The sequence below is a fragment of the Diaphorina citri genome, unplaced genomic scaffold (genome assembly GCF_000475195.1).
Source record: "Diaphorina citri unplaced genomic scaffold, Diaci psyllid genome assembly version 1.1 scaffold83, whole genome shotgun sequence".
NCBI classification, from domain to species: domain Eukaryota; kingdom Metazoa; phylum Arthropoda; class Insecta; order Hemiptera; family Psyllidae; genus Diaphorina; species Diaphorina citri.
The window spans coordinates 670,560-693,745 of NW_007377520.1; the positions used below are offsets into that span (position 1 = coordinate 670,560).

A 23,186-nucleotide genomic window follows, 5' to 3' on the forward strand; every position below is an offset into this window, starting at 1 on the left:
CGTCCGCGTTCAGTTGAAGCCAAGTTGTACCAAGCTGTCGAATATATTGAGACTTGTTCTCTGTTGTCCCATTTCCGCATTTCAGGGTGTGACTATCAAAGAAGAAAAAATTGATCTGGACGAAGATCAGCGAGAGGAGCTGACTTATTACGAAGACGATTTTCCCGCCGAGGCCGAAAACGAAGACGATTTTCCCGCCGAGGCCGAAAACGAAGACGATTTTCCCTCCGAGGCCGAAAATGAAGACGATTTTCCCGCCGAGGCCGAAAACGAAGACGATTTTCCCTCCGAGGCCGAAAACGAAGACAATTTTCAAGGCCCCGCCGAAGCCAAAAACATACGAAACAAGTCCAAGACGCCGGAAAAGAGTCGGCCGGGGAGTTTTAACTATAAATACGTCTGGAATAAATCGCTTTAAGGTAGCGTTGTATAATTGTGTATAAAATACCTATTTTTAAATAGATTTTTTTAAATAAATTAACCCATGTAAATTGTATAAAAATAATTTAAAATTTGAAAATAAAAAGACTCATTCCAGATTTGCTGTTTCCTTTTGAACCAATTGTTTTTGTTTTTCCAATTTTTTAACATCTTAGTGCTTATTTATACTGCTCGAATGGGACCGAAGAGTCCCTTTACTCCAGAAGTAGGCTTACTGCCATTATTGTGGTCAAATCCTAAAATCAACAAAATTCCTGACCTCGGCTGGAATTGATCTCTCGACCTCCCGATAGAAAAGTGTTGAAACAGTTCTGGAGAATATGACCAAAGAGAAAGCAGAGACTTGGTTCATTGTTTCATGAACTAAGTGTATGGTGTTAAACAAAAAGTTTTATACTGCCTTTATGAAATTAATAGATTTGGATACATGTATGCTATTTGTATTGCTTTCCAAATCCACCAATGATATCTCCGAATGAAGTGAAAGAATTTTTTTTTTTAAAGAAGCGTCCTGTAGGTAGGGTGCCAAAAGTCGAATTCTTGACGTTTGCCCGCCTGCTAGCGCACTTTACAAATAATTAAGATTCTTCTAAAGATTTTTAAAATTTTAGGAACTTATAAAGAAAAACTTTTAATGGAATCTCAAAATCCTTTCTGTATGTTCCTTGTCCTCCTTGAAATCCTGTACAAGTCTCTTTGATATCTTTTCTGTACATAGCTCCTTTATGACTTATATTGAATTCGTTTGATGAAAATAATATATTGTAGAAACAATAATAAACCAAATCTCTACTGAACTCGCTTACTCTGTTCTAATATTACTAACCGTTCTGGAATCGCCCCCCGATTTAGGAACTTACAAAGAAAAACTTTTAATGGAATCTCAAAATCCTTTCTGTATGTTCCTTGTCCTCCTTGAAATCCTGTACAAATCTCTTTGATATCTTTTCTGTACATAGCTCCTTTATGACTTATATTGAATTCGTTTGATGAAAATAATATATTGTAGAAACAATAATAAACCAAATGTCTACTGAACTCGCTTACTCTGTTCTAATATTACTAACCGTTCTGGAATCGCCCCCCGACCGTCACGAACCTTGTGCTAAATGCTTCTCACTTCTGTTCCGAAAAGGATAAAACTAAATTGCCGCTACTTTTTAAAAATTGATTAAAAACACTTGAAAACTACCCTATTTCAGGACACGAGACCCCAGGCTGTCGCAGGCAACCCGTCGCTCGCCAGAAGAAGATCATTGGCCGTCAAAAGCGAAAGCGACTTGGACGATGGTGATTACCCGGATATTGCGCCCGACAGTGAGAACGATGATAGTGATCTCGACACAAACCGAACGAGCTACGAACCCAACCCGAACTTTACCGATGAAGAAAGTAAACAGAGCGGAAACACCCGAGGCCGAGGCGTGTCGAGACGACGGAAAGACACGACCACACGGTCTGCGTCTGTGACGAAAGCACTCGGCGACCTGCCGAAGATCGTGGGCAAGAACCTCGGCCTGTTCACCAACTCGGGGAAGATGGCGTCCAACTACTTTGATATTGTGTTCAAGAACAGAAACACGCCGGTGAATAGTGACGCCACGGGAGCGGGTAGTGGTGCGAACGCCGAGCACGTCAAGGTGAAAGAAGAGAAGAGTGAATGTGAGGATGATAAAGCCTACACGATGTCAGGGGATGAGGACCAATATAGTCCTGACATGATGAGTGATGGTAGCCTGCATGAGACTTCGGGAGGCAAGAGGAAACGTAAGCGAGGCCGACCCAAGATCACAGAGACAGGGCGCAAACCTCGTAAAGAGAAGAGGAAGAAGAAAGAGAAGAAGGATGAGAAGCGGCAGAGACTACGAGAAGAACTGAAAGCCAAGATGGCGGAGGATCCGGATAAACCTGTTGAGTTTGATGGTGACTTGGAGAACTTGAAGTTTGAAGCGGATGAGTTCTTTGACGGGGAGGTGCCTCTGTATGAATCCTCCTCGGATAAGGAGGATGTGGAGGAGGAAGAGGAGATGGAGGAGGAGGTGTGGCAGTGTCGTCACTGTCCTCTCAAGCACAGGTCACATGATCTCCTGTTACGTCACTACACCAAGGAGCATGGTGGGTATGACTGGGCCAGTGTATGTTACTACTGTGGCTACTTCAATGGTCATAAGAAGATGATCTATCTTCATATCAAGGATCACGTGGCACCCAAGAAGCGTGAGATGAAGATATGTGACATCTGTTGTGCGGAGGTACTTCATCTACAGCAACATCAGAAGGCTGCTCACTCCGGTGTCTGCTACGACTGTACCTTCTGCGGTAAAGGCTTCACTCGCAAGGCGGAACTTAACATTCATATCAAAGCGGTTCACCTCAAGCATCAGCTGGAACAACGGTTCGTGTGTCAGTATTGTAATAAGGACTTCCCGTTCATGAAATATCTGAAGCGCCACCTACGCGTGCACTCGAATGACGTACAGGTGCCGCATCCGTACAAATGTACCGCGTGTAACGCTGCGTTCAACACGAAGAGTGCGTTAAATGTCCATCGCAAGACTTGCCCGAACCTGGAGCTTCTCAATAGAGACCTTCTACCCAACCAGACAGGCACTGTTACTCCTGAGCCTCCCCCTCAACCCCCGCAGCAACAAATGCCACCACCACAGCAGAATCCTCCCCTCCAACAGCAGCAGAGGGGAGGTGGGAGAGCCCACCGTGCCCCGCCCCCTGCCCCTCCCCCGCCCCTGATAGCGACCTCTTAAAAATTAATCTTTATTGTTTAGGCCAAATTTTATTTTTTGAAATTGAACCTATTAAAACTCTAGTACCTATTTATCCTTTGCTTAAGGTAGCGTTGTATAATTGTGTATAAAATAACTATTGTTTAAATAGATTTTTTTAAATAAATTAACCCATGTAAATTGTATAAAAATAATTTAAATTTGAAAATAAAAAGTCTCATTCCAGATTTGCTGTCTCCTTTTGAACCAATTGTTTTTGTTTTTCCAATTTTTTAACATCTTAGTGCTTATTTATACTGCTCGAATGGGACCGAAGAGTCCTTTTACTCCAGAAGTAGGCTTACTGCCATTATTGTGGTCAAATCCTAAAATCAACAAAATTCCTGACCTCGGCTGGAATTGATCTCTCGACCTCCCGATAGAAAAGTGTTGAAACAGTTCTGGAGAATATGACCAAAGAGAAAGCAGAGTTCATGAACTAAGTGTATGGTGTTAAACAAAAAGTTTTATACTGCCTTTATGAAATTAATAGATTTGGATACATGTATACTATTTGCATCGCCGAGGCCGAAAACGAAGACGATTTTCTCGCCGAGGCCGAAAACGAAGATGATTTTCCCGCCGAGGCTGAAAACGAAGACGATTTTCCCTCCGAGGCCGAAAACGAAGACGATTTTCAAGGCCCCGCTGAAGCCAAAAACATACGAAACAAGTCCAAGACGCCGGAAAAGAGTCGGCCGGGGAGTTTTAACTATAAATACGTCTGGAATAAATCGCTGAGTAAGATGACAATCCCTGTCGAGGTGAAATACGTTTGGAATAAATCGCTGAATAAGATGACAATCCCTGTCGAGGTGAGGAAAGGCGTACGAAGCTCACCTAGGATATCTGAGAAACCTTTGGAAGATGATGATGATGAGGAAGAAGCCGAGTTCAATCTGTTAAAACTGGATGCGCGCGCCGAATTCTCCTCGGACGATGAAGACGATGAGGGTGGGAAGAAGCCGAGTTCAATCTGTTAAAACTGGATGCGCGCGCCGAATTCTCCTCGGACGATGAAGACGATGAGGGTGATGATTCAGACGATATGAAACCCTGCATGAAACCGCGCTATCTGTTCATCCGACGACCCAACGGTGGTGTGTTCGCGAACCCTATTCCCTTGAGTCGGAAGCCTTCGGGTGATGTCGAGGATGAACGAACCGACCTCGTGCGTTGAAACAATTCTGGAGAATATGACCAAAGAGAAAGCAGAGACTTGGTTCATTGTTTCATGAACTAAGTGTATGGTGTTAAACAAAAAGTTTTATACTGCCTTTATGAAATTAATAGATTTGGATACATGTATACTATTTGCATGTATTGCTTTCCAAATCCACCAATGATATCTGCGAATGAAGTGAAAGAATTTTTTTGAAAGAAGCGTCCTGTAGGTAGGGTGCCAAAAGTCGAATTCTTGACGTTTGCCCGCCTGCTAGTGCACTTTACAAATAATTAAGATTCTTCTAAAGATTTTTAAAATCGTGAGAAGTCTTGCGAGAGAAAACCGTCACGACGGAAATCTACTGTAGAGGATTCGGATACAGATTATGTTCCTGAGGTCGAGGAGGAACCACCTGTCGAGAGGAAGAAGAAGGAGAAGCGGGAGAAGAAGAAGAAAAAGAAGAAGGAGAAGATCAAGCGAGCGACCTCGTGTGGAGTCGGGAGAAAACGAGACTCGTCAAGCGAACCTTGCTCACCATGGGCGTGTCCCCGAGGTGGAACGATACGGAACTTATACAGGATGATGAGAAGAAACTCGAACAGAAGGAGATGGCTAAGAAGCCCACTGTGACAGAGCCTGCTGGTGAGGAGGCCTTCACGTGTCGCATCTGTCAGGCTGTGTTCGATAAGTATGTCCGTCTGTGCGGTCATTTGAGAACAGTCCACAATGAGAAACCCGAGAAGAGTAACCTCTGCTTCGTGTGTGCCAAGGTGTTCGCGACCCGGGCCACACTGACACTACACATTAAGCAGATGCACGGGGGCGGACAGACGGACTATGTCCGCGAGAAGGAAGTGTGCGAGATCTGCTCGGCGCGTGTCGTGAACCTCGCGGAGCACAAGCTCTGTCACGAGCCGCCTCGCTTCACGTGCGAGTACTGCGTGAAACCGTTCCGACGTACGCAGGAGTTGCGCAACCACGTGAAGGCGGTGCATCTAACGGAAACCCCAGAAGAACGCCCGCGCTGTGAGGTTTGCGGCAAAACGTTCGGACTGAAAGAGTACTTGCGTCGGCACATGCGCACGCATCGAGTGGAGAGAAAGTACAAGTGCGTGTGTGGCGATGGATTTAACTTTAATGTTTCGCTCAAGGTGCACATGGCGAAATGTGCTTTCTATCTGAAGTCGTTGGAAAAGGAAGGGGAGGTAAGTGCCATGACTTAGGAATAAAGGTTTAACCTTTACATTTGAAACATGGAACAGGGAAAATGCTTGATTCTGGGGCTTTTCACATCTCTAATACTGTTGAAAGCTCCCTAAGACCTAAGATAATTTCAAATTTCTCTTTGTTTTACCAAAATTCGTAACATTAAGGTTTTGTTATTTTCTTTAATATGAGTAATTGTTAAGTTGTTAAGTTAAAATTTGGTTATTGTAAATTTAGTTTTGTTTAAAATTAGGTTATTGTAAATTTAGTTTTGTTAAATCTGTTTTTTGTAAGTTCTTAATATTTTTGAACAAATAAAGCTTATGATCCAGTGTCATAATCTTGTAAAACTTGAATGGATATTATTTATTGATATTTTATATCCCAATAGTAAAATAACTAGAAAAAAACAGAGAAACGAAGCAAATTAGATAGAATTAAAAGCTTCTAGGCTTCTAAATAGAGCACTGTCTATTCTTATAAAACTATGACTGAAAATAAAAAATAAATTGATAGTGTCTATCATTTGGATTATGAAAAATGTAAAGAAATCCGAAAATACTCGAATATCATTTTTGAAGATCTACTTCAAACTCCAAGTTAAGATAAACTAAGATTTCCTATAAAGGTCTTGATCAGAATGCAAATATTGAACTTTTGACCATGTATTTGATTTCGCCGTGTGAGATATGTACATAAAATATGTCATTAGTGAGATACCTGATACATACATCATGTATGCCATTCTTATCATCTTAATGGACCCTTAATTATATAAATAATAGATACTTTAGTAATGAAAACTTCTATATGAACCTGAACAGGTATGAACTTTTGTAATGAGATTTGTGAATACAAACCATGCTAGTTGTATGAATTTAAAACGTTAACGCTATGTCTTGTAATGCCCAGTAGGCCTTGTTCTTAGATTTGTCTCCTTAGCATTTGATTTCTCTTATTGACTATAACTAATGTGATTCTAGTTATGATACATTTTATTCTTCACCAATACAAACGCCCTGGTATAAATATTTCAGGAATCATCCGATGATATTTCGAGGGAGTCTTCCATCTCGAGATCAGCGCTCCCCATGAGCAAGACGAGCAGCAGCAACTTCTCCTACAGAACTTTATACCCAACACAGCGGCCGCCGCGCGGGACCTTATATCCGCCACAAATCTGAGAGAAATACAGATAGGACTCGCCTTGCCGCCCAATGCCCGCGAGATTCAGATCGCCAACACGGCGCGTGAGTTACAACTGGCGAGTACCGCTCGGGAACTACAGCTTACCAATCTGTCGGCCCGGGACCTGCAGAACTTACAGAATTCCAAGTTCGAACGTCCGCAGATGTATTACTATTAGGTTGGGGTTACTTTTCAAGTTAGCTTAGCACCATACACAATAAGCCCATCTAGAGGAGTGTAAGGACCGAGGGTCCCTAAGGTGGGCTAAGCTCCACGAATCTACTTCTTCAAGCAATCCAAATTTTATTTATTTAAAGAAAAGTACTTATTATTATAAAGAATTTTATGTGCCCCCTGTTTAAAGTTTAAATCTTGAAAAAAGTTTCCTTAAAAACTTGGCAGAGGGTACATGAAATTTTCTATAATAAATAAGTTTCCTGAAATGCATACTTTACTTAGTATTCTGAAAGGCGGACTTATTGATTTCGTGACTTTTTTTTGTACGTATATCTTTCTATTACGTATTGGGACTGTTTTTAATTGATTTGATACTTACTGGTAATATGATGGAACAAAAAAGAAATCAGTTCAAACTAACCAATACTTATCGTCATTTTGTATAAGTATATTTTAATATTAGGTACTTACGTTGCTTCAATACCCTTGGTATTTACTCCTGTAAATAATTATTTTTACTTTCTATTACATGAAGTATGGGGGACCTATACTATGTAATGAGAAAGTATTGTTTTTCGTCACTAAACTACATGTAAAGTATTATGTATGTATACTCAGAAGATTTCTAACCAAATGTATAGATACTAGTATTAACAGATTACTGAATAAAAAGAAAATATTGTTTCACCTATAATTTGTGCATTATTTAATCTTGAGTTTTACTTCCTCTGAAGAAAAAGGTATAAAATAATTTGTTTATGCGGGGACCTATACTATGTAATGAGAAAGTATCGTTTTTCGTCACTAAACTACATGTAAAGTATGATGTATGTATACTCAGAAGATTTCTAACCAAATGTATAGATACTAGTATTAACAGATTACTGAATAAAAAAATATTGTTTCACCTATAATTTGTGCATTATTTAATCTTGAGTTTTACTTCCTCTGAAGAAAAAGGTATAAAATAATTTGTTTATGAAACCGTAAAAAGTAAAGTTGTTAAAGAAATTCTTATACTAATCTCTACTACCTTCAATTGACAGATCCTAATTTTTGTCGTTAATAGTACCTACCTACTCGAAACCAGCCAGCCCCCTGGATTACAAGCCTAGTCTAATGTTCTACCCCTGAACTTCTGGGGCTAACTCACATTTCAGGGATTTTTTTGAACCGATTTGAGGAAAAGTCTCACTAGTACATATTTTCTGTTTTGGGATATGATTTGTAGTTAATTTTTTTTGTTCTTCAACATAAACCATTTGTATTTTTATAAATGATAAGGAATTTAGTAAGAGGGGTTTTTACCCTCCATTCGGCGACTAAACTGGTTCATACATGGTGCTAAACTGGTTCATACATGGTGCTAAACTGGTTCATACATGGTGCTAAACTGGTTCATACATGGTGCTAAACTGGTTCATACATCGTGCTAAACTGGTTCATACATGGTGCTAAACTGGTTCATACATCGTGCTAAACTGGTTCATACATGGTGCTAAACTGGTTCATACATCGTGCTAAACTGGTTTTTGGAGAAGAAGATTAAGAAGATGGCGAAGGAAGAGAGGAGGAGGAAGATTGATCTGGATAAGAAGCCGAGTGACATGGACAATGTGTTTGCTAGTCTGGATGAGATGTCTAGTGAGGAGGAGGAGGAAGAGGATTGGGATGAGGTACATTTGGGACAGTTCAGCCCGTACGAGTTCAAATGTCGCGTGTGTGACTGGAAGCTCAACTCCTATGATAAACTCCTGCGGCATATCAAGTCGGTGCTAAACTGGTTCATACATCGTGCTAAACTGGTTCATACATGGTGCTAAACTGGTTCATATATCGTGCTAAAGCCGCTGGCAATGCTTTGTAGCGACAGTTTCCTAAATCTTATGCCGGCAATTCACGCTCAGTGTGTCTGTCAGGCGAACCTGAGATTCCTCGGCCGAAAGGTTTTCCGACGCGCGACGGTCTGGGGTCTGTCAGATCGTCTGAGCGTGAGTGGCCGGCAGTCAAAGCCTACTTAGGCCTGTCATATCAAGTCAGACCATGGTGGTTATGAAACGTCAAGTCTATGCTACCACTGCGGCTATTACTCTAAGAATAGAAGCACGCTGAAGAACCACGTGCGTGTCGAACATGGCGAGAACCAGGCGAAACGAAAGGAGAAGAAGATCTGTGATATCTGCTCGGCGGAGGTGGTGCATCTCGCCATTCATAAGAAACACTCGCACAGTGGCCAGTACCATGTGTGTCCACACTGTGGCAAGAAGTTCACACGGAAGGCAGAGTTACAGCTGCACATCAAGGGCATTCATCTGAAGCATCAACTGGAGAAGACGTACATCTGTGAGTATTGTCACAAGGAGTTCACCTTCTACAACTACTTGCGTCGGCACATGCGTGTGCATACCAATGAGAAACCTTACAAGTGTAAGGACTGCGGGGCCGCGTTCAACCATAATGTTTCTCTCAAGAACCACAAGAACTCATCCTGTCCGAAGCGTGACATGACGGCAACACCGCCCGCACCCCGCCGCACCGAGTCCAACACGCGACACTCCCATCTGTCGTCAAATTCGACCAGTCCCTCGCACAATGGCCCTGTGGACCTCGGACACAACCCGGCCATGCATAGCGCGCCGACCCTGGCGACTAGTAGTAACGTGAGGATACCCAAGTTTGACAGGCGGCAACATCAGAGGTCCATGATGGAAATGATTCAGAACTCGTCGAATATTGCGACCAATGTGCCGTTCCCAGCGGTGTTCGATGCGGCCCATATGTACTATTATGGTTAAGGAATAAGAAGAGTACTCTTTAGCAAGTGCAATAGACCACGCTAGGGTGTGAAGTTATTTAGAACACAAACACTGGCTCAAGAAAGACCAATCAAATGGAAAAATAAATCTAATGAAAGTCGTGAATGATCTTTTAATGAATCAGTCATGCAATATTTGTGACCAATTTTACGTCAAGAGTGAGAAAAATTCAACAGGACAAGCGGTCTATTGACAGAATCAAGTTTAACCTTATGAGATTTAACTTAAAATTACCTACCTTATCCAATCTATAGTAATTTTCCTAATTAGTTACGTTTAAAGAACAGAGATATTGTTTAAATTCACCTGATAACAGAAGTGATAAATTAAGGAGCGCGGTAGTCCTCCGCCTCGCCAAGTCAAGAAAGTTTGACAGCTTCTCTTTACGTCAGGATTTTCTGAAATTTGGATCTAGTCACTTTTGATCCACTTTTACTTGACCGATTGACATGAAAGGTGATAATAATTGTGTATTTATTTATTTATTTATGAATATCAAAGTGCATTCTATCAAAATACCTATTTGAACATTACCTATAAAAGCTTGTATTAAACGTTTACCATTGTACTTATTGCTTCGTTGATAAACTATAGATCTAATATTGTACATAGTTAATAATGTTAAAATAAATAAATAAAATTATCGATTGGAAAATTCAAATGAAAATGTGTACAATGCTTGATACTTCCTAACCTGAAAGAATTTTTATTATGTAGTCCAATGTCTAAAAAGATTATGAAATACCTTGACAGAGATTGATTGTCCACTGTTTCCCAGGCAAGCGTCTGACTACTATTACTATCTTGACTCTTCAATAACTGAATCTTCACATTTATCTATCTAACCTTTATTCTGAAAAGCATGACTGGAACCTATTGAAGTCACCTATATGTAACAATGAAGTTGAAGTAACCTATATGTAACAATGAAGTTGAAGTAACCTATATGTAACAATGAAGTTGAAGTAACCTATATGTAACAATGAAGTTGAAGTAACCTATATGTAACAATGAAGTTGAAGTAACCTATATGTAACAATGAAGTTGAAGTAACCTATATGTAACAATGAAGTTGAAGTAACCTATATGTAACAATGAAGTTGAAGTAACCTATATGTAACAATGAAGTTGAAGTAACCTATATGTAACAATGAAGTTGAAGTAACCTATATGTAACAATTATTGGAAACTGAACCAATTGTCCACCCATCTAAGAAGAACGGACGTGCAAATTGTTTATTTGATTTTCTCCTTTTCTGCTCTCTCATTTTACAGGACTCGTTTAACATTAAACAAGAATCACTCGACAGTAATGAACTGCCGAATCCAGACAAACACAAGACAAGCGGACTGGATATTGACAGTCTGAAACGGGCACGGAAGCAGGAAAAGAAAGAGAAGAGTGTCCGAAAGCGGGCGAAATGGAGTTTTAGAAGTCACGACGATCCGGCGTCCAAGGACCAAGAATCGTTGGACGCTGTGAACCGTCGCATCAAACAAGAACAAGAGGATTCAGATAACGAAGATGCCACTAACGACCTGTTTGCCGACAGTTCGTGGGATGACAGTTCCGGCCTGTCGTCAAGTGAATGGAGTGAGATAGGAGAAGACGATATGAACTTTCATGATGATGAGGAGACTGATGGGTATCTAACGTCCGCCAGTACACGAAGCACCGGGAAGAGAAGAAGGAAAACCAGGAAGACGGGACGAGGGAGAGGTCAAGCACGACGGAAGAGTGGAAATGCAACAGATCGGTATGATAGTGAAACAGGAGAAGAGACAGATGGTGAGAAGAAGATCACTGTGAAGGAAGAAACACCTGGCAGTAGAGGAAGCACTGGGGAAGTATCAGGTATGGACGCCATGCTCCCGGGGTCTCTCGGAAACACAACGGATACCCCTTCACTCGGGGACGGTACTGACAAGGGAAAACGGAAACGTAAACCTCTCAATGAGAAACAAGCTGCGCGCCGCAGGAATTACTTCAGGAGGTACTGACAAGGGAAAACGGAAACGTAAACCTCTCAATGAGAAACAAGCTGCGCGCCGCAGGAATTACTTCAGGAAACGAAACCGCGCCGTCAAGATGTTCAAGAAGGAGAACTACCCGTGTAAGTTCTGTTCCACCATAGTGTACTCGTACGAAACATATCTGAAACATTTGAAGACCAACCATCACGGGTATGAAGTCTCCAACCTGTGTTACATTTGCGGATTCTTCTCAGCCAAGCGCAGCACCCTCGCCCATCACATACAAGACCACATCCAGCCTAGGATGAAACAGAAACAAATCTGTGAGATCTGTTGTGCGGAGGTGTACCATATCAATGGACACATCAAAGACGCGGGGGAATGTCTTCCCACAGTACGGACAAGGGAAGGAGAGGCCCGCGTGCAAGCTTCGCTTGTGCACCGCCAGATGGTACACCTCGGCCGAGCAGATCTCACACACCTGCTTTACCTTCTCCTTGGTGATGTTCATGTGCTTCCGCCGGATGTGACGGTTCAGCATGGCCTTACTCTTAGTGGTGTAGCCACAGTACGGGCACAGGCTACTGGTCTCCAGCGTCTGACTATGGATCGCCTTGTAGTGGCGGAGCAACTTGTCGTTCGTCTTGAACTGGTCGTCACAGAAGCGACACTTGAAGTCGATCGTCTGATCGAAGAACGCGTTATAGTCCTCGTTATTCCACTCACTCTCCTCGTCTGAGCTTGTCTCCAGGAAATCCCTCGGGTCAAAGTCTGTATCATCCACACCACTCTGATCTTCAACACCACTCACTGCCTCTCTCTTTACTTCGATCTGTTGCATTTCCACTCTTCCGTCGTGCTTGACCTCTCCCTCGTCCCGTCTTCCTGGTTTTCCTTCTTCTCTTCCCGGTGCTTCGTGTACTGGCGGACGTTAGATACCCATCAGTCTCCTCATCATCATGAAAGTTCATATCGTCTTCTCCTATCTCACTCCATTCACTTGACGACAGGCCGGAACTGTCATCCCACGAACTGTCGGCAAACAGGTCGTTAGTGGCATCTTCGTTATCTGAATCCTCTTGTTCTTGTTTGATGCGACGGTTCACAGCGTCCAACGATTCTTCATCGTCTTCTCCTATCTCACTCCATTCACTTGACGACAGGCCGGAACTGTCATCCCACGAACTATCGGCAAACAGGTCGTTAGTGGCATCTTCGTTATCTGAATCCTCTTGTTCTTGTTTGATGCGACGGTTCACAGCGTCCAACGATTCTTGGTCCTTGGACGCCGGATCCTCGCGACTTCTAAAACTCCATTTCGCCCGCTTTCGCACACTCTTCTCTTTCTTTTCCTGCTTCCGTGCCCGTTTCAGACTGTCAATATCCAGTCCGCTTGTCTACCGCTTTCGCGCACTCTTCTCTTTCTTTTCCTGCTTCCGTGCCCGTTTCAGACTGTCAATATCCAGTCCGCTTGTCTTGTGTTTGTCTGGATTCGGCAGTTCATTACTGTCGAGTGATTCTTGTTTAATGTTAAACGAGTCCTGTAAAATGAGAGAGCAGAAAAGGAGAAAATCAAATAAACAATTTGCACGTCCGTTCTTCTTAGATGGGTGGACAATTGGTTCCGCTTGTCGTGTGTTTGTCTGGATTCGGCAGTTCATTACTGTCGAGTGATTCTTGTTTAATGTTAAAGGAGTCCTGTAAAATGAGAGAGCAGAAAAGGAGAAAATCAAATAAACAATTTGCACGTCCGTTCTTCTTAGATGGGTGGACAATTGGTTCGTCATTAACTCCAAGTTCTTCTTAAGTACCAACTCCAGTGAGGACCGGGACTTGGAGTGACTTGGCTTCCTTGTGTTCTCCCACTCTCCCTCATCTAACTCATCCGTCGCGTCTGTTTCCTTCTTGACGATCACCTCGCCAACGCCATCTCCCCCACTGGTTGTAATCTTATCATCTTCAATATCTGAATCTTCGGCCGTACGGAAAAAGTTTCCTTCGCAGCGACTTGGCTTCCTTGTGTTCTCCCACTCTCCCTCATCTAACTCATCCGTCGCGTCTGTTTCCTTCTTGACGACCAGCTCGCCAACGCCATCTCCCCCACTGGTTGTAATCTTATCATCTTCAATATCTGAATCTTCGGCCGTACGGAAAAAGTTTCCTTCGCAGTGCGGTTGGGCGTGGTGATTGACTGGATGGGTGGCGGACTCCTGTTTTACGGACGAAGGGTGACGGTCCGAGGGGTCTTCGTCACTTGAGCTTGTATCGTTATCTGGGGCCTGAAATAGTAGTTGGGTGGATTTTAGAATGAGGTGAGTCAGTGGAGACACATCAGGTTTATGGCTATTCTAAGTTCCTTTCGGGTGAAGATAATAACAGTTAACTGGGTCTTTGAATTTCCTTTAAAATACAGGATTAGTCAATAGTCAATTAGGCATAGCGTTCTATGTTCTATTTATTTAGCATTTAATTCCGAGGAAAGAGGAGAATAAGGGAGTAGGTACATGTATTCTAAGTTCCTTTCGGGTGAAGATAATAACAGTTAACTGGGACTTTGAATTTCCTTTAAAATACAGGATTGGTCAATAGTCAATTAGGCATAGCGTTCTATGTTCTATTTATTTAGCATTTAATTCCGAGGAAAGAGAAGAATAAGGGAGTAGGTACATGGATTGATAAAATAAAGTGAAACAGACCAAAGTTGTTCAAATTATTTTCAAAGTAATATACAAAGTTAATCTTTATTTTATTATTTTTCAGGTCAAGAAGTCTTGCTTATTGTTGTGGAGATTTCTTAACTTGGCGGGATTGATAAAATAAAGTGAAACAGATCAAAGTTGTTCAAATTATTTCCAAAGTAATATACAAAGTTAATCTTTATTTTATTATTTTTCAGGTGAAGAAGTCTTGCTTATTATTGTGGAGATTTCTTAACTTGGCGGGGCGGAGTGCTATTGCGCCCCTTAATTAAGAATTTTAAACAAGCTTTCAATGTAATCAACTAATCATAGGTGTAGTTACGAAGTTAAACGTTGGTTAACACAAATAACTAAGGCCAGCCGCTCACTATCAGGACTTGGCGGGGCGGGGCGCCCCTTAATTAAGAATTTTAAACAAAGATCTTTCAATGTAATCAACTAATCATAGGTGTAGTTACGAAGTTAAACGTTGGTTAACACAAATAACTAAGGCCAGCCGCTCACTATCAGGAAGACCTGTTCAGGTCCGCCTGTCAGGTCTACCTGAAAGTGAGTGACAGGCCTAAGTAGGCTTTGACTGCCGGCCACTCACGCTCAGACGATCTGACAGACCCCAGACCGTCGCGCGTCGGAAAACCTTTCGGCCGAGGAATTGATTGATAAAATAAAGTGAAACAGACCAAAGTTGTTCAAATTATTTCCAAAGTAATATACAAAGTTAATCTTTATTTTATTATTTTTCAGGTCAAGAAGTCTTGCTTATTGTTGTGGAGATTTCTTAACTTGGCGGGGCGGGGCGCCCCTTAATTAAGAATTTTAAACAAAGATCTTTCAATGTAATCAACTAATCATAGGTGTGGTTACGAAGTTAAACGTTGGTTAACACAAATAACTAAGGCCAGCCGCTCACTATCAGGAAGACCTGTTTAGGTCCGCCTGTCAGGTCTACCTGATAGTGAGTGACAGGCCTAAGTAGGTTTTAACTGCCGGCCACTCACGCTCAGACGATCTGACAGACCCCAGACCGTCGCGCGTCGGAAAACCTTTCGACCGAGGAATCTCAGGTTCGCCTGTCTGACAAACTGAGCGTGAATTGCCGGCATAAGATTTGGGAAACTGTCGCTACAAAGCATTGCCAGCGGCTTTAGCACGATGTATGAACCAGTTTAGCACGATGTATGAACCAGTTTAGCACGATGTATGAACCAGTTTAGCACCATGTATGAACCAGTTTAGCACCATGTATGAACCAGTTTATCACGATGTATGAACCAGTTTAGCACCATGTATGAACCAGTTTAGCACGATGTATGAACAGTTTAGCACCATGTATGAACCAGTTTAGCACCATGTATGAACCAGTTTATCACGATGTATGAACCAGTTTAGCACCATGTATGAACCAGTTTAGTCGCCGAATGGAGGGTAAAACCCCTCTTACTAAATTCCTTATCATTTATAAAAATACAAATGGTTTATGTTGAAGAACAAAAAAAATTAACTACAAATCATATCCCAAAACAGAAAATATGTACTAGTGAGACTTTTCCTCAAATCGGTTCAAAAAAATCCCTGAAATGTGAGTTAGCCCCAGTAGTTCAGAGGTAGAACGTTAGACTAGGCTTGTAATCTAGGGGGCTGGCTGGTTTCGAGTGGTGTAGTGGTCAAGGCGCTCGCCTGGTAAACAGGAGGGCGTGGGTTCAATCCCAGCCGAGGTATGGAATTTTATCCTCAATATAATTTGAGAATTTGACCACAATAATAGTAGTAGCCTACTGCTGGAGTAAAGGGACTTTTCAGTCCTATGTATAATTTGAGAATTTGACCACAATAATAGTAGTAGCCTACTGCTGGAGTAAAGCAGTAAAGGGACTTTTCAGTCTTATGCGAGCAGTATAAATAAGCACTATTATTATTATTACTATTAACGACAAAAATTAGGATCTGTCAATTGAAGGTAGTAGAGATTAGTATAAGAATTTCTTTAACAACTTTACTTTTTACGGTTTCATAAACAAATTATTTTATACCTTTTTCTTCAGAGGAAGTAAAACTCAAGATTAAATAATGCACAAATTATAGGTGAAACAATATTTTTTTATTCAGTAATCTGTTAATACTAGTATCTATACATTTGGTTAGAAATCTTCTGAGTATACATACATAATACTTTACATGTAGTTTAGTGACGAAAAACAATACTTTCTCATTACATAGTATAGGTCCCCCATACTTCATGTAATAGAAAGTAAAAATAATTATTTACAGGAGTAAATACCAAGGGTATTGAAGCAACGTAAGTACCTAATATTAAAATATACTTATACAAAATGACGATAAGTATTGGTTAGTTTGAACTGATTTCTTTTTTGTTCCATCATATTACCAGTAAGTATCAAATCAATTAAAAACTCGTCCCAATACGTAACAAAAAGATATACGTACAAAAAAAAAGTCACGAAATCAATAAGTCCGCCTTTCAGAATACTAAGTAAAGTATGCATTTCAGGAAAGTTATTTATTATAGAAAATTTCATGTACCCTCTGCCAAGTTTTTAAGGAAACTTTTTTTTAAGATTTAAACTTTAAACAGAAGGCACATCAAATTCTTTATAATGATAAGTACTTTTCTTTAAATAAATAAAATTTGGATTGCTTGAAGATGAAGAAGTAGATTCGTGGAGCATAGCACACCTTAGGGCTAGGGACCCTCGGTCCTTACACTCCTCTAGATGAGCTTTTTGTGTAAGGTGCTAAGCTAACTTGAAAAGTAACCCCAACCTAATAGTAATACATCTGCGGACGTTCGAACTTGGAATTCTGTAAGTTCTGCAGGTTCTACTGCCAGGTGTTTCTTCCTTCACAGTGATCTTCTTCTCACCATCTGTCTCTTCTCCTGTTTCACTATCATACCGATCTGTTGTAGGAAATCCCTCGGGTCAAAGTCTGTATCATCCACACAACTCTGATCTTCAACACCACTCACTGCCTCTCTCTTTACTTTCTTCTTCTCCTTCGCCAGTTTGGTCGGTGTTTCTTTCTTCCTCTTCTTGTTACATATAGGTGACTTCAATAGGTTCCAGTCATGCTATTCAGAATAAAGGTTAGATAGATAAATGTGAAGCTTCAGTAATTGGTTAGAAGAGTCAAGATAGTAATAGTAGTCAGACGCTTGCCTGGGAAACAGTAAACTATCAATCTCTGTCAAGGTATTTCATAATCTTTAGACTTTGGACCTCGCTTGGGCGTTGCTTTCTCACCCTCCTGTTTCGGTTTTCTTCCTCTTCGCTTCTTTGGTTTCGTCTCCACCACATAATCCTCATCGTCTGCGTTATCTTCCGTTTTCACATCCGCTGGGGGTGGCGTCTCCTCCCGACACATATCCTCCGTGTTGGGTTTATTCAAATTCTTACAGATAATATTCAGATAGGACATGCGGCTTTTGGATTTCACGTTTGACGTCATTAACGTCCGCTGGGGGTGGCGTCTCCTCCCGACACACATCCTCCGTGTTGGGTTTATTCAAATTCTTACAGATAATATTCAGATAGGACATGCGGCTTTTGGATTTCACGTTTGACGTCATTAACACCTCTCAGGAGACACTGAATGCTACCCTGGCGAGATTGACGGGAAGGTTTGATGCCCCCATCTATTACTACTAGAACGGGCCTGGCCTTTGATCAAAATAGACTGAAACCAACTACCCTAATGCACCCTTCTTTGAAAGCTAGAAATTTCTCTGAAAAGTACATTAGTCTTGTAAAGCTACTGTTATTGTACAAATGTACATAAAAGGTACATCTATCTTATAAAGCCTCTACTACTGTTTTTGTTCAATTCTCTTACCCTCAAATCTCGTAGCTTCATGCTGACTTGAACTTATGAGCTTTGAGCAAGCCCGGATTCACGAAAAACGTTTAATAATAGACCAACAACTTAAAGAAAACATATAGTTGAAATGAGACTGTTTGTCTCCGATGAGCATCATCAGTCTGATGAAATTTGATTCACTGTGCAATATTATGTAAATATGAATTTAATAGGCTGGTCCTAGTTGGCTTATTGCTTATTTAAAGTCTCTATCGGTTATAAATGTTATAATTCAATGTACAGTACACAAATACAAGACATTACTAACAAAGGGTGAAATCATTGCCTAGGGCAATCTCTACCACCCAACTCTCATGAATTCTAGTAAAAAATACAGATTTATTTTCTTATTGGGTCGCAAAAGTCCCTTTGGCCCTCAAAACTTCAAACTATCTTTGAATTGAACTTTTATTTAGCTACCTACCTGTAAAAAAAAATGTCCAAAGCTTCTCTTATTTAACTATTTTGTAAATAGCCTCTAACAAGTGCAGTTGAGAATTATTTTTGTTTCAGAATTAATAAAAATAAAGTATTACTAAAAATTTAAAACCAACAAACTATCTATTTTATTTCTTCATCTCTTGGATTTTACCCCTATTGTTTCAAGGATATCAACAACTAACGCGATTCCAAAGAGAACCTCTTGCCTCTTGGTATTCTCTATGCATAAATTCTTATTAATTATTCTTATTGTTTATTTATTTTTGGCACTGCTTTTGCATTACTTCAAGGTACTAATTGAATATTATTGTGATGTTTATGTCCGTCTAAAACTCTTAGATTTTCATTCTGATTAATTCTATTATTTATAACCAAATTCTTTGTGTCCCTTTTTATGTAGGAACCTCTTTTACCCTACTCCTAATGTGTTCATTCAATTTAACCATGAAAGATGAAGTATATCCACATATTTCTGATTCGTCTATGTCCGTCTAAAACTCTTAGATTTTCATTCTGATTAATTCTATTATTTATAACCAAATTCTTTGTGTCCCATTTTATGTAGGAACCTCTTTTACCCTACTCCTAATGTGTTCATTCAATTTAACCATGAAAGATGAAGTATATCCACATATTTCTGATTGTTTATTGTCAGAAGCGTTGTGTCCCATTGTATGTAGGGACCTCTACTCCCAAAATGTTCCTCTAGCCATGATCATGAAAGTGTTCCTCATTCCGAAAGAAACGCAAGAATTGCCCAACTAGCCTTTTCGGCAGGAAAAACTATTAAAGTAATCCCCTGTCTATGTCCGTCTAAAACTCTTAAGATTTTCATTCTGATTAATTCTATTATTTATAACCAAATTCTTCGTGTCCCATTTTATGTAGGAACCTCTTTTACCCTACTCCTAATGTGTTTATTCAATTTAACCATGAAAGATGAAGTATATCCACATATTTCTGATTATTTATTGTCAGAAGCGTTGTGTCCCATTGTATGTAGGGACCTCTACTCCCAAAATGTTGCTCTAGCCGTGATCATGAAAGTGTTCCTCATTCCGAAAGAAACGCAAGAATTGCCCAACTAGCCTTTTCGGCAGGAAAAACTATTAAAGTAATCCCCCCCGTTCCCTATTGCAGGACTATGATGATGACTGGAATAATCTGGACGACCACGTCGGCAAACCTTCCCGCAGACGATCCCTTGGTGTCGAGTCGTCCGTGCCGAAACTGAAAATTAAAACGGAAACCGACGACAAATCCTGGGAGGACAAGAGTCTCCTCGAACCCGAGATCAAGATAAAAGTCGAGCAGGGGCAAGCGACCACGAGTGATGAGACTGAGGAAGATGACAACACGAGGCAGACCAGCTTCAAGACGATTATCTCCAAATATGTCGGATATAATATAGACGATCTGAACACGATAGATAAGAGAGCGAAGCGTACCGCGCGGGCAGCCAGTAGCGGGAGTGATACGCCGAAGAAGCGAAGAGGCAGAAGTAGAAGCAAGGGGAGAGATGCTCCGGTGAGCAGGAAGAGAAATAGAAGAGCCAAGACACCAAGCCAGGAAGAGACGGACGCCAAGATACTTCAACAGCAGAAGAACTTGGAGAAGAAGATTAAGAAGATGGCGAAGGAAGAGAGGAGAAGGAAGATTGATCTGGATAAGAAGCCGAGTGACATGGACAATGTGTTTGCTAGTCTGGATGAGATGTCTAGTGAGGAGGAAGAGGAGGAGGATTGGGATGAGATACATCTGGGACAGTTCAGCCCGTACGAGTTCAAATGTCGCGTGTGTGACTGGAAGCTCAACTCCTATGATAAACTCCTGCGGCATATGGATTGGGATGAGGTACATCTGGGACAGTTCAGCCCGTACGAGTTCAAATGTCGCGTGTGTGACTGGAAGCTCAACTCCTATGATAAACTCCTGCGGCATATCAAGTCAGACCATGGTGGTTATGAAACGTCAAGTCTATGCTACCACTGCGGCTATTACTCTAAGAATAGAAGCACGCTGAAGAACCACGTGCGTGTCGAACATGGCGAGAACCAGGCGAAACGAAAGGAGAAGAAGATCTGTGATATCTGCTCGGCGGAGGTGGTGCATCTCGCCATTCATAAGAAACACTCGCACAGTGGCCAGTACCATGTGTGTCCACACTGTGGCAAGAAGTTCACACGGAAGGCAGAGTTACAGCTGCACATCAAGGGCATTCATCTGAAGCATCAACTGGAGAAGACGTACATCTGTGAGTATTGTCACAAGGAGTTCACCTTCTACAACTACTTGCGTCGGCACATGCGTGTGCATACCAATGAGAAACCTTACAAGTGTAAGGACTGCGGGGCCGCGTTCAACCATAATGTTTCTCTCAAGAACCACAAGAACTCATCCTGTCCGAAGCGTGACATGACGGCAACACCGCCCGCACCCCGCCGCACCGAGTCCAACACGCGACACTCCCATCTGTCGTCAAATTCGACCAGTCCCTCGCACAATGGCCCTGTGGACCTCGGACACAACCCGGCCATGCATAGCGCGCGCACCGCCCGCACCCCGCCGCACCGAGTCCAACACACGACACTCCCATCTGTCGTCAAATTCGACCAGTCCCTCGCACAATGGCCCTGTGGACCTCGGACACAACCCGGCCATGCATAGCGCGCCGACCCTGGCGACTAGTAGTAACGTGAGGATACCCAAGTTTGACAGGCGGCAACATCAGAGGTCCATGATGGAAATGATTCAGAACTCGTCGAATATTGCGACCAATGTGCCGTTCCCAGCGGTGTTCGATGCGGCCCATATGTACTATTATGGTTAAGGAATAAGAAGAGTACTCTTTAGCAAGTGCAATAGACCACGCTAGGGTGTGAAGTTATTTAGAACACAAACACTGGCTCAAGAAAGACCAATCAAATGGAAAAATAAATCTAATGAAAGTTGATATAACTAATAATTCCATTCTAAATAGTAAGAAGAAACTCCATTTTTGGGAAACAAGAAAAGAGACATTTATTTGCAAAGGGTGTTAAAGACCAATCAAGTGGAAAAATAAATCTAATGAAAGTCGTGAATGATCTTTTAATGAATCAGTCATGCAATGTTTGTGACCAATTTTACGTCAAGAGTGAGAAAAATTCAACAGGACAAGCGGTCTATTGACAGAATCAAGTTTAACCTTATGAGATTTAACTAATAATTCCATTCTAAATAGTAAGAAGAAACTCCATTTTTGGGAAACAAGAAAAGAGACATTTATTTGCAAAGGGTGAACGAAGACTGACTCCTAACTTCACAATTCTGGCCAGAATTTTCTCATTTGGTATATATCAAAAGTCGTGAATGATCTTTTAATGAATCAGTCATGCAATATTTGTGACCAATTTTACGTCATGAGTGAGAAAAATTCAACAGGACAAGCGGTCTATTGACAGAATCGAGTTTAACCTTATGAAATTTAACTTAAAATTACCTACCTTATCCAATCTATAGTAATTTTCCTAATTAGTTACGTTTAGTCATGCAATATTTGTGACCAATTTTACGTCAAGAGTGAGAAAAATTCAACAGGACAAGCGGTCTATTGACAGAATCAAGTTTAACCTTATGAAATTTAACTTAAAATTACCTACCTTATCCAATCTATAGTAATTTTCCTAATTAGTTACGTTTAAAGAACAGAGATATTGTTTAAATTCACCTGATAACAGAAGTGATAAATTAAGGAGCGCGGTAGCCCTCCGCCTCGCCAAGTCAAGAAAGTTTGACAGCTTCTCTTTACGTCAGGATTTTCTGAAATTTGGATCTAGTCACTTTTGATCCACTGATTTAACTTAAAATTACCTACCTTATCCAATCTATAGTAATTTTCCTAATTAGTTACGTTTAAAGAACAGATATATTGTTTAAATTCACCTGATAACAGAAGTGATAAATTAAGGAGCGCGGTAGTCCTCCGCCTCGCCAAGTCAAGAAAGTTTGACAGCTTCTCTTTACGTCAGGATTTTCTGAAATTTGGATCTAGTCACTTTTGATCCACTTTTACTTGACCGATTGACATGAAACATGATAACAATTGTGTAGGTATTTATGAATATCAAAGTGCATTCTATCAAAATACCTATTTGAACATTACCTATAAAAGCTTGTATTAAACGTTTACCATTGTACTTTCGATTGACATGAAACATGATAACAATTGTGTATTTATTTATGAATATCAAAGTGCATTCTATCAAAATACCTATTTGAACATTACCTATAAAAGCTTGTATTAAACGTTTACCATTGTACTTATTGCTTCGTTGATAAACTATAGATCTAATATTGTACATAGTTAATAATGTTAAAATAAATAAATAAAATTATCGATTGGAAAATTCAAATGAAAATGTGTACAATGCTTGATACTTCCTAA

At 40.9% G+C, this 23,186-nt stretch overlaps 4 protein-coding genes across 4 annotated transcripts; all 4 read left to right on the forward strand.

Moving 5' to 3' along the window:
• Positions 1-3,724: 3,724 nt before the first annotated feature.
• Positions 3,725-4,401, forward strand: LOC113473213. The gene is made up of 2 exons (XM_026832932.1): positions 3,725-4,175; positions 4,253-4,401. Exons 1-2 carry the CDS (start codon positions 3,725-3,727, stop codon positions 4,399-4,401), a joined length of 600 nt encoding a protein of 199 aa, XP_026688733.1.
• Positions 4,402-4,873: 472 nt separating this feature from the next.
• Positions 4,874-6,958, forward strand: LOC113473217 (zinc finger protein 468-like). The gene is made up of 3 exons (XM_026832938.1): positions 4,874-5,591; positions 6,630-6,687; positions 6,738-6,958. The coding sequence occupies exons 1-3, from the start codon at positions 4,923-4,925 to the stop codon at positions 6,956-6,958; spliced, it is 948 nt and encodes a 315-aa protein (XP_026688739.1). The 5' UTR covers positions 4,874-4,922.
• A 1,550-nt stretch (positions 6,959-8,508) lies between these two features.
• Positions 8,509-10,222, forward strand: LOC103523218 (zinc finger protein 431). The gene is made up of 2 exons (XM_008488283.3): positions 8,509-8,725; positions 8,993-10,222. The coding sequence occupies exons 1-2, from the start codon at positions 8,511-8,513 to the stop codon at positions 9,750-9,752; spliced, it is 975 nt and encodes a 324-aa protein (XP_008486505.2). The 5' UTR covers positions 8,509-8,510; the 3' UTR covers positions 9,753-10,222.
• Positions 10,223-16,324: 6,102 nt separating this feature from the next.
• LOC113473224 (GDNF-inducible zinc finger protein 1-like) lies at positions 16,325-21,590 on the forward strand (the record flags this gene model as incomplete). Its single annotated transcript, XM_026832941.1, has 4 exons — positions 16,325-16,339; positions 20,195-20,516; positions 20,619-21,327; positions 21,377-21,590. Coding segments are annotated over 4 exons (1,260 nt in total), but the record flags the coding sequence as incomplete, so codon positions are not given.
• Positions 21,591-23,186: the final 1,596 nt, after the last annotated feature.